A 12078-nucleotide genomic window follows, 5' to 3' on the forward strand; every position below is an offset into this window, starting at 1 on the left:
TTCTTGTAATCAAATAACTGCAGTTTCAAAGTGTATTTCTTCCTTACAGTAAACACAAAAGGGTGACATGGGTGAAACTATGGTTCCTAGGAGCTCCAGTAAGTGAGGTTTTACTACTGTATATTATTAATGACCTTATGTACCTACCATCTGTGATGTATCCAAGGATACTATCATTCTGGTTTCTCCCTCTGGACATTCGACAGCTCCAGACACAGTGGTGCCCCCTTGTAGGCAAATAAAATCAGAACATCATTCACTTATAGATTTACAATCATTGCTAAAACAAAGACTCTAAGAAAGGTGGGGTTTACCAGGAAAGCCTTGATAAAAAACAATAGATACAATGTTATAAAATGTTTCGTTATGCTGGCTGATGAATAACAGTTGTAGTCCAAATCCAGATTGATAATTCCTTATTGAAAATGATCAAGTAACTGTTGTTCATTAATTTTGATTTTTTGATGTTTTTAATGATAACTGAAGAATTAATTTCCATTGAATCTGAGCAGAAAAAAAAATTTCAAATAGGACTGTTTACATAATATATTATGCAAATTTAATTTAATAACAGGCAATTATTACTTAACTGTATTTAATATGAAAGTAGTTACACTTCAAAATATTGAACATAATGAGCTTATTTTTAATCAGTTTTATTAGTCATGTCTAAGGAAACAGAAACTTACCACCAAATGGGATGAGCACAACATTATGTTGACATGCCAAGTTGACCACTTTAACACAGTCATTATGGGAATCTGAAATCACAACAACATAACAATACACTGATATAATACCATCCAAACCTTGAAGATTTAGCAATTTCAGAAGTCAAATCACCACTTCTCAGAAATGTGAAGAGTCAAAACATATGTCAAATAGTCAATGATGTGCTTTCAAACCAAGATTCTAATATGATTTTTGTTAAAAAACATACTCTCAGGGGTCTACTGGATGTCCTGAGTATGGACATGCACGCTTATAAACTGAGAAACAAGTTAAAGGACTTCTCAAGATGAGACAGCAGGTGTATGCATAATCAACAGCTCAGAATCTCTGATACGAGGGATGATTGATAAGTTGTGAGCCTCATATTGAACGATTTGAATTTTGCCGGACTTATTGTATGATTTTTCAACATGATCCCCTTCAGTATCTTTACACTTTTGCCAGTGGTGTTAAAGGGCCTCAATGCCACTTTTATAGAACTCTTGTCTGTTCAAAAAGTCACCCACTGCATGTAAGGGTTAGGGTGTCTGAAATAACTGTTTTCAGTTTTGGAAATAAATGAAAGTCTGATGGAGTGAGATCAGGTGAATAAGGCGGATGATCAATCAATTAAATCAAGACACAATCTTTATATAGCCAGAGAATAGTACGACTTTAAAAAAAAAACACCCTTGGGTACCCCCTTCAATATGAGGCTCACAACTTATCAATCAGCCCTTGTATCAACAAAATTAATTTTAAAAGCCAATTTTGATGGAATAAAGAAAAAAAAAAGACTTTTAAGTAGATTTTTTCTTATTTCAAAGCTTTTTACTCAAAATTAAACTAGGAAACAGACTATAAAGACTGAATAAGGTTAATCCCATTATCCTCCCTAAATTGTAAACAAGAGACAGATGAATATAACATTTACACCCTAAATTGTAAACAAGAGACAGATTATTAGAACATTTACACCCTAAATTGTAAACAAGAGACAGATTATTAGAACATTTACACCCTAAATTGTAAACAAGAGACAGATAATTAAAACATTTACACCCTAAATTGTAAACAAGAGACAGATGATTATAACATTTACACCCTAAATTGTGAACAAGAGACAGATGATTATAACATTTATACCCTAAATTGTAAACAAGAGACAGATTATTAGAACATTTACACCCTAAATTGTAAACAAGAGACAGATTATTAGAACATTTACACCCTAAATTGTAAACAAAAGACAGATTATTAGAACATTTACACCCTAAATTGTAAACAAGAGACAGATTATTAGAACATTTACACCCTAAATTGTAAACAAAAGACAGATGATTATAACATTTACACCCTAAATTGTAAACAAGAGACAGATTATTAGAACATTTACACCCTAAATTGTAAACAAGAGACAGATTATTAGAACATTTACACCCTAAATTGTAAACAAAAGACAGATTATTAGAAAATTTACACCCTAAATTGTAAACAAGAGACAGATTATTAGAACATTTACACCCTAAATTGTAAACAAAAGACCGATGATTATAACATTTACACCCTAATTTGTAAACAAGAGACAGATTATTAGAACATTTACACCCTAAATTGTAAACAAGAGACAGATGATAAGAACATTTACACCCTAAATTGTAAACAAGAGACAGATGATTAGAACATTTACACCCTAAATTGTAAACAAGAGACAGATAATTAAAACATTTACACCCTAAATTGTAAACAAGAGACAGATTATTAGAACATTTACACCCTAAATTGTAAACAAGAGACAGATGATTATAACATTTACACCCTAAATTGTAAACAAGAGACAGATGATTAGAACATTTACACCCTAAATTGTAAACAAGAGACAGATTATTAGAACATTTACACCCTTGTATAACTCATAACCATCAGCTCTGTAATGCCAAAGACAGTAATTATCACCCTCAGCTTTCAACACATTCAAACATCTCTAAGAAAGTATATTCTACACAAGAATGGAAATCAGATACTTACTCGGCCACACTACGAGGTCTGGAATGCGTTTGAATATCCCTTCCCTAAGGACAAACACTTCATGCAATGTGTGACCTGGACGGCATAAAGAAATACAGGTTCAGAATCAAAATAATAATATATACATGGGTGAAAATGTACTGATAAAAGTCAGAACTGTGTAGTCAGTATATATATATATCATTCTTCATATAACAATGGTATATAAATGATAAATATGTTACAGTAGAAAGTCAGAATTTTACACCGTTACCTAACATTACATTCTGGATGTTCCTAAAATGCACAAAAATTATACTAAACTGTGACAACCCCAATCCCTCAATGACATTGAATCTATACTTGAAGCTTCTACCCAAATTTCTGGACAGAATGTTTTATTTATATATATACACATTAGCGTCAGTTTTGATCTGTCTGGTTTTATATTAATTGGTTGAAATAGAATATGATGTTCAAGTTTTGTATCTCTACACAGGCAAAATGTCTTGAGGTAAATTTGATCTTAATTTCAGAAAGAAAAACTTCTCATGTTATTTTTAGGTCTAATTCAGGTCAGTTTCTTGACATGAATTGACTGTTCTGTTCTGTTCAGGTCAATTTGACCTGAAAATATTTATCTGAATTTGACCTAAATTGACATGAGGACATTTTATCTGGTCCTGCGATGAACAAGGGAGACAACCCAATGAAAGTAAGTTATGATGGTTGGCCATGTTCATCAACAGAATTGATACTTACCGTGAGCTCGGAAAAGTCTGTCCTGACAATCATCAGTGAAGGCTACTCCTTTCTTCCGTAGCTCGGATATGAAGTCTTCATTCCTAACTGGTGCTGGAATGTCTTTTGCTGTGAGTTCTGGCTGCAAATATTGTCAAAATATTCCATAAATCACATGCATATCTGGAATATCTAAAACTTTATTAACTGGAATTACTGGTATTTATCAACTTCAAAAAATGTACAGATAGAATAAAACATCTGATATATACAAAGAATGTAAAAATCTTGACTGAAGACTTTTCTGCAGATTTATAATCATCAATGCATAACTTATAATTACTATCTATCTTAATAGTAAAGAGTCTATGTTGTTTAAAAGACTGCCAAAATAAATATATTTATTATGATATCTGCATGAGCAGATGTCCTCATTTTGGCCCATCTGGTTAGATGCTGTGTGTGTGACTTACCTGGTTAGGTGTTGTGTGCGTGTGTGACTTACCTGGTTAGGTGTTGTGTGCGTGTGTGACTTACCTGGTTAGGTGTTGTGTGTGTGACCTACCTGGTTAGGTGTTGTGTGTGTGACAGCTACCTGGTTAGGTGTTGTGTGTGTGTGACTTACCTGGTTAGGTGTTGTGTGTGTGACCTACCTGGTTAGGTGTTGTGTGTGTGTGACTTACCTGGTTAGATGTTGTGTGTGTGTGACTTACCTGGTTAGGTGTTGTGTGTGTGACTTACCTGGTTAGGTGTTGTGTGTGTGTGACGTACCTGGTTAGGTGTTGTGTGTGTGACTTACCTGGTTAGGTGTTGTGTGTGTGTGTGACCTACCTGGTTAGGTGTTGTGTGTGTGTGACTTACCTGGTTAGGTGTTGTGTGTGTGTGACTTACCTGGTTAGGTGTTGTGTGTGTGTGACGTACCTGGTTAGGTGTTGTGTGTGTGACATACCTGGTTAGGTGTTGTGTGTGTGTGTGACCTACCTGGTTAGGTGTTGTGTGTGTGTGACTTACCTGGTTAGGTGTTGTGTGTGTGTGACTTACCTGGTTAGGTGTTGTGTGTATGACTTACCTGGTTAGGTGTTGTGTGTGTGTGTGACCTACCTGGTTAGGTGTTGTGTGTGTGACTTACCTGGTTAGATGGTGTGTGTGTGTGACTTACCTGGTTAGGTGTTGTGTGTGTGACTTACCTGGTTAGGTGTTGTGTGTGTGTGACTTACCTGGTTAGGTGTTGTGTGTGTGACCTACCTGGTTAGGTGTTGTGTGTGTGTGACTTACCTGGTTAGGTGTTGTGTGTGTGTGACTTACCTGGTTAGGTGTTGTGTGTGTGACTTACCTGGTTAGGTGTTGTGTGTGTGTGACTTACCTGGTTAGGTGTTGTGTGTGTGTGACTTACCTGGTTAGGTGTTGTGTGTGTGTGTGTGTGTGTGTGTGTGTGTGTGTGTGTGTGTGTGTGTGTGTGTGTGTGTGACTTACCTGGTTAGGTGTTGTGTGTGTGACTTACCTGGTTAGGTGGTGTGTGTGTGTGACTTACCTGGTTAGGTGTTGTGTGTGTGTGACTTACCTGGTTAGGTGTTGTGTGTGTGACATACCTGGTTAGATGTTGTGTGTGTGACTTACCTGGTTAGGTGTTGTGTGTGTGACTTACCTGGTTAGGTGTTGTGTGTGTGTGTGTGTGTGACTTACCTGGTTAGATGTTGTGTGTGTATGTGTGTGTGACTTACCTTGTTAGATGTTGTGTGTGTGTGACTTACCTGGTTAGATGTTGTGTGTGTATGTGTGTGTGACTTACCTTGTTAGATGTTGTGTGTGTATGACATACCTGGTTAGGTGTTGTGTGTGTGACGTACCTGGTTAGGTGTTGTGTGTGTATGACTTACCTGGTTAGGTGTTGTGTGTGTGTGACTTACCTGGTTAGGTGTTGTGTGTGTGACTTACCTGGTTAGGTGTTGTGTGTGTGTGACTTACCTGGTTAGGTGTTGTGTGTGTATGACATACCTGGTTTGGTGTTGTGTGTGTGTGACCTACCTGGTAAGGTGTTGTGTGTGTGTGACCTACCTGGTAAGGTGTTGTGTGTGTGTGACATATCTGGTTTGGTGGTGTGTGTGTGTGAGATGTACCTGGTTAGGTGTCGTGTGTGTGTGACATATCTGGTAAGATGGTGTGTGTGTGTGTGTGTGTACATGTGACATACCTGGTTAGATGTTGTGTACGTGATGTACCTGGTTAGGTGTCGTGTGTGTGTGACATACCTGGTTTGGTGTTGTGTGTGTGTGTGTGTGTGTGTGTGTGACGTACCTGGTTAGGTGTGATGCGTGTGTGACATACCTGGTTAGGTGTCGTGTGTGTGTGACATACCTGGTAAGGTGTCGTGTGTGTGTGACATACCTGGTTAGGTGTTGTGTACGTGATGTACCTGGTTAGGTGTTGTGTGTGTGTGACTTACCTGGTTTGGTGGTGTGTGTGTGACTTACCTGGTTAGATGTTGTGTATGTGATGTACCTGGTTAGATGTTGTGTATGTGATGTACCTGGTTAGATGTTGTGTACCTGATGTACCTGGTTATAGGTATTCTGAGTATGACCTACCTGAGCAGGTGTTTTGTGGTCCAAACTAATGCCTACTGTCGCCATCATCCAATCTCGAAGTTGTGGCATTACCTGTCCACTAAGTCGATACCTGTCAGTAACATGAAAATGGTGGATTATTATTTTCATATATTTTAACCATCTAACTGGGAACAACTGTGAGAAACAGGACAGAATCAGAAAAAACAATGATGAAATACCAGGCTTTGATAAAATTGAAATATGTTTATATTGAAATGAACTAGTGGCAGTTATTTTTGTTAACCTGACTGTACCATCACTTATCAGAAATAAACAAACATGCTGTAAGTCAGAAAAGAAAAACTTACTTATTTACATTTAGATATATATCTGCTTTACTATTCATTAGTGTCTAGACTACCCAGTGGTTATACATTCCCTAAAAATAACATAACTCTCTTCCTTGTTTCAGATTGATCACCAAATGTAGAATAAATGGAGAAATAAATATTATATGAAGTTGAATTGAAGACTAAATTTAGCTATATTTTATTTGTATTTTTGTATATATTTTTTGTGAAAAAATTTAGAAGGCTTGTGAGTTTTTCTCTTTAGAATGTGAGATACCACTGTGGGTACTCTTTATACCAGCATAAAATATCCAGTTTAGAAGTTTACCTGCAAAGTTACATTACAGATGGCAAAGCAATATTATTGTTTAAAGACAACTGCAAAGTGATGTAAATGAAGTTTGATGAGATATAGTCCAGTCATTTAAAGATTTGACCTCAAACTAATTGCAAAAGAATTAACTTTATTGGTTTTAAATAGAATACGACACCCTTTAAATCATACCAAAAGTCTAGAAAAATCTAAGTTGGGGAAAATGAAAAATAATGGCATTGAATTAGTCAAATATTGTCAATACGGTGTTTTGCGAGTATGGGCCGCCGTAGTGAGATTTGAGACGATTCGCCCCACCGGTACCGCGATGTTACGAAGCAGAATACATCATTATATACAAATATATTCGCAAGTAAGTTATAATTCCAGTTTGAAAATGAAATGTTGTATGTAAAATTGTGGTCTTTTCATACAAGAATGATAATGTTATGCCATTTCTGAATATTATAATATGAAGTTTATAGTTACCTTTCTCCACTGAGACAGGAGACATTATAATATAAAGTTTATAGTTACCTTACTCCACCGAGACAGGAGACATTATAATATAAACTTTATTGTTACTTACTCCACTGAGACAGGAGACATTATAATATACAGTTTATAGTTACCTTTCTCCACTGAGACAGGAGACATTATAATATAAAGTTTATTGTTACTTACTCCACTGAGACAGGAGACATTATAATATAAAGTTTATAGTTACCTTTCTCCACTGAGACAGGAGACATTATAATATAAAGCGTATAGTTACCTTTCTCCACTGGGACAGGAGACATTATAATATAAAGTTTATAGATACCTTTCTCCACTGAGACAGGAGATATTATAATATAAAGTTTATAGTTACCTTTCTCCACTGAGACAGGAGACATTATAATATAAAGTTTATATTTACCTTTCTCCACCGAGACAGGAGACATTATAATATAAAGTTTATAGATACCTTTCTCCACTGAGACAGGAGACATTATAATATAAAGTTTATAGTTACCTTTCTCCACCGAGACAGGAGACATTATAATATAACGTTTATAGTTACCTTACTCCACTGAGACAGGAGACATTATAATATAAAGTTTATAGATACCTTTCTCCACTGAGACAGGAGACATTATAATATAAAGTTTATAGTTACCTTTCTCCACTGAGACAGGAGACATTATAATATAAAGTTTATAGTTACCTTTCTCCACTGAGACAGGAGACATTATGATATAAAGTTTATAGTTACCTTACTCCACTGAGACAGGAGACATTATAATATAAAATTTATAGATACCTTTCTCCACTGAGACAGGAGACATTATAATATAAAGTTTATAGTTACCTTTCTCCACTGAGACAGGAGACATTATGATATAAAGTTTATAGTTACCTTACTCCACTGAGACAGGAGACATTATAATATAAAGTTTATAGTTACCTTTCTCCACCGGGACAGGAGATATTATAATATAAAGTTTATAGTTACCTTTCTCCACTGAGACAGGAGACATTATAATATAACGTTTATAGTTACCTTTCTCCACTGAGACAGGAGACATTATAATATAACGTTGATAGTTACCTTTCTCCACTAAACTCTACTTGGCCATCCTTATTGAGGTTAAATTTTGAATCTTTGTAACCCCAACCATTCCATTTTAGTATTTCTTGCCTGTAACAATATAACAAATGACATCACAATTTCAGCACATACAAATTAGCAACAAATCATAGATTCAATCATTTTAGTTCAGTGGATAGGTTGGAACACAAGAAAGAAAAATCCTTCAATTACTTCTCAATAAATCAAACACACCTGTAACAAGAGAGGAAAACTACTATGACCACACTGGGACTTTAACCCAGAACCACAAATCTCTAGACAGATCTATATGTATCAAAAGCCTAACCATTTGAGCTGCCTGAACATTCGGAATGAAGTCCAGTCTAGTTCCATTACATTCCTATCCATCTTTCAACAAAGTCTCCGACCCTAAACACACCCAGAAAAGACCCTATCGTCTAATACCACCTTCTGTGGATATTAAGTATGGCACCAAACACAGGGAAAATGCAATGACCAGACTGGGACTTGAACCCTGGACCACCAACTCTAGAGAAACACTCTCCTAACCATTTGAACTACCTCAATCTGGCCACCAGCATCAAGTTCAGTCCACGTCTGCTCCACATGTTTGTGTATGTATAATGATAACAGATTGAGTGACACAATATCGACTAAAGGTGAATTGAACAGTCTATTACAGTTATATAAATGGTGTCCCTAAAATCTGTTGGAAGGCTTGCCTGGACAAGTTTCTGTCTACAAGACCGATAGAAGAGCACCTGATGCCAACATACCAATGATCGGAACATGCATCTTATAGACAGTTCTAATTTGATGGTTAAAGTTGATACTGTCATTTAATGGGGTATCCAGCAGATTAGAAGTAACTTACATTAGTAACTACAACATATCTTTTATGGAAAGACATGGATGCATTAAAGGCAAGAAAACACATCAGTAGTTTACAAAATACACAGATACTACATTTCAGACTCAGCCCTATATATACATGTATAGGCCTGTCACACCCCTCACACTGAGCCCTATATATACAACATGTATAGGCCTGTCACACCCCTCACACTGAGCCCTATATATACAACATGTATAGGCCTGTCACACCCCTCACACTGAGCCCCATATATACAACATGTATAGGCCTGTCACACCCCTCACACTGAGCCCTATATATACATGTATAGGCCTGTCACACCCCTCACACTGAGCCCTATATATACAACATGTATAGGCCTGTCAAACCCCTCACACTGAGCCCTATATATACATGTATAGGCCTGTCACACCCCTCACACTGAGCCCTATATATACAACATGTATAGGCCTGTCACACCCCTCACACTGAGCCCTATATATACATATATAGGCCTGTCACACCCCTCACACTGAGCCCTATATATACATATATAGGCCTGTCACACCCCTCACACTGGGCCCTTTATATGCAACATGTATAGGCCTATCAAACCCCTCACACTGAGCCCTATATATACATATATAGGCCTGTCACACCCCTCACACTGAGCCCTATATATACAACATGTATAGGCCTGTCACACCCCTCACACTGAGCCCTATATATACATATATAGGCCTGTCACACCCCTCACACTGAGCCCTATATATACATATATAGGCCTGTCACACCCCTCACACTGAGCCCTATATATACAACATATATAGGCCTGTCACACCCCTCACACTGAGCCCTATATATACAACATGTATAGACCTATCACACCCCTCACACCGAGCCCTATATATACAACATGTATAGGCCTATCACACCCCTCACACTGAGCCCTATATATACAACATGTATAGGCCTGTCACACCCCTCACACTGAGCCATATATATACATATATAGGCCTGTCACACCCCTCACACTGAGCCCTATATATACATATATAGGCCTGTCACACCCCTCACACTGAGCCCTATATATACATGTATAGGCCTGTCACACCCCTCACACTGAGCCCTATATATACAACATGTATAGGCCTGTCACACCCCTCACACTGAGCCCTATATATACATGTATAGGCCTGTCACACCCCTCACACTGAGCCCTATATATACAACATGTATAGGCCTATCACACCCCTCACACTGAGCCCTATATATACAACATGTATAGACCTATCACACCCCTCACACCGAGCCCTATATATAGAACATGTATAGGCCTATCACACCCCTCACACTGAGCCCTATATATACAACATGTATAGGCCTGTCACACCCCTCACACCGAGCCCTATATATACATGTCTAGGCCTATCACACCCCTCACACTGAGCCCTATATATACAACATGTATAGGCCTGTCACACCCCTCACTCCGAGCCCTATATATACAACATGTATAGGCCTGTCACACCCCTCACTCCGAGCCCTATATATACAACATGTATAGGCCTGTCACACCCCTCACTCCGAGCCCTATATATACATGTATAGGCCTATCACACCCCTTATAAATGTGGGTCCCACATTAGCACACATTTCCATTGTGCTAAACACAAGACGCACAGAGGCGTGTCTATTCTTTAAAATATCCAAAAATACCTATCTATTTATAAAGGGAATGACAGATTGCCACTAGTGGATCCAGGGGGGCAGGGCCGGGGTCCCCCTTTTCAAATTCCTGGATCCGCGCCTGGATTGCCATTGAAATTCTTACCTATTTCTTCAAATTTCTTTTTCCAGACAAAAACTACACCTACAGTACCTACATAATTCTACTACCAGTCTCTTCTATATACATACATAGGAATCGTGGCTATATTTTTAAATATAATACTTGAGATTAGACATGCCCCTGTGTCAGACGTTAGACATTTCGACACGCAATGACCAGAAAATTGTGTCGGTCAAAATGTCTTACATCTACTGTGGAGACCAGGATAAACTCGAGCTAACTGAGTGTCAGCTGTTGGGAATAATTTGTACTAAATATTAGCTTATGTAAGTACGCCATGTACATCACAGGTGCCCAGTTTCTAATAGTCCATATATAATATATATCAAAAATCCAGTCTACTACTAAAATTCCACTCTACTACAATATATTTATATAGTAGCAGAGTGGAACTTTTACATATATATCATATGGATTATTAGAAACCGGACACATGTGATGTTACTACATGTAGATATCTACTGTATAGTGTCATCAGAAGTTACCGGCGTTTTGGAATGGTGGGTGCCTCCGACTGGAACGTAACTCGGCCGTCATCTCTTGAACTGCAATCGTTACAGCAAATCTGTAACTCGTCTGTCCGTGCAGATGGATGTGTGTCTGATTTGATGTGTTCCTTGATTACAGTTAATCGCTGTTTCCCTGCCATGTCGCTAGCTGTAACTCGGGTATGTGTAACTCTTCAGTGTATCATGCCATATGGGGTCAAGGGTCAATTTATGTTCTCAATAAATTAAAAGTCGGGATCCGGACCGGACTAGAATATAAATGCTCCTCGGTGCACGAGAACTACACCTATTTGTAAAATAATGTTGTTCCACAAACATATCCAAGTGAAAAATCCGGTTTAATTTAGAATTAGGAATCTAGCAACACAACTTAACTGGATCCAAGGTATCAAACTAAGCCCGACACATTTATCAAACACTGTTTTGTTCTACGCTAGCACCCATTATATTCTCGTTTGTTATTTGAAGTCTTTATCACTGAGAAAACCGATTTACTATACAAATGATATCTCAAATAAACGAACCTTGTACACAGGAAAAAAATCCTTCACTTAAAATTCACATGAATTTCACATAGATTTTTTTCTCGTGAAAATGAAAAG

At 37.5% G+C, this 12078-nt stretch overlaps 1 protein-coding gene across 1 annotated transcript in view; it reads right to left on the reverse strand.

Moving 5' to 3' along the window:
• LOC117314867 (alkyldihydroxyacetonephosphate synthase, peroxisomal-like) overlaps nt 1-11667 on the reverse strand; it is a 29822-nt gene extending 18155 nt beyond the window's left edge. The window contains exons 1-7 of the mRNA XM_033868986.1: nt 11453-11667; nt 8260-8349; nt 6045-6135; nt 3481-3601; nt 2740-2814; nt 690-761; nt 148-227 (exon numbers count right to left, since the gene is read on the reverse strand). Coding sequence (XP_033724877.1) covers nt 148-227; nt 690-761; nt 2740-2814; nt 3481-3601; nt 6045-6135; nt 8260-8349; nt 11453-11616 — 693 coding nt within the window. The 5' untranslated portion in view covers nt 11617-11667. The remainder of the gene's footprint in view (nt 1-147; nt 228-689; nt 762-2739; nt 2815-3480; nt 3602-6044; nt 6136-8259; nt 8350-11452) is intronic.
• Between the last annotated feature and the right edge of the window lie 411 nt (nt 11668-12078).

This window comes from Pecten maximus, chromosome 2, assembly GCF_902652985.1.
Source record: "Pecten maximus chromosome 2, xPecMax1.1, whole genome shotgun sequence".
Classification (NCBI taxonomy): domain Eukaryota; kingdom Metazoa; phylum Mollusca; class Bivalvia; order Pectinida; family Pectinidae; genus Pecten; species Pecten maximus.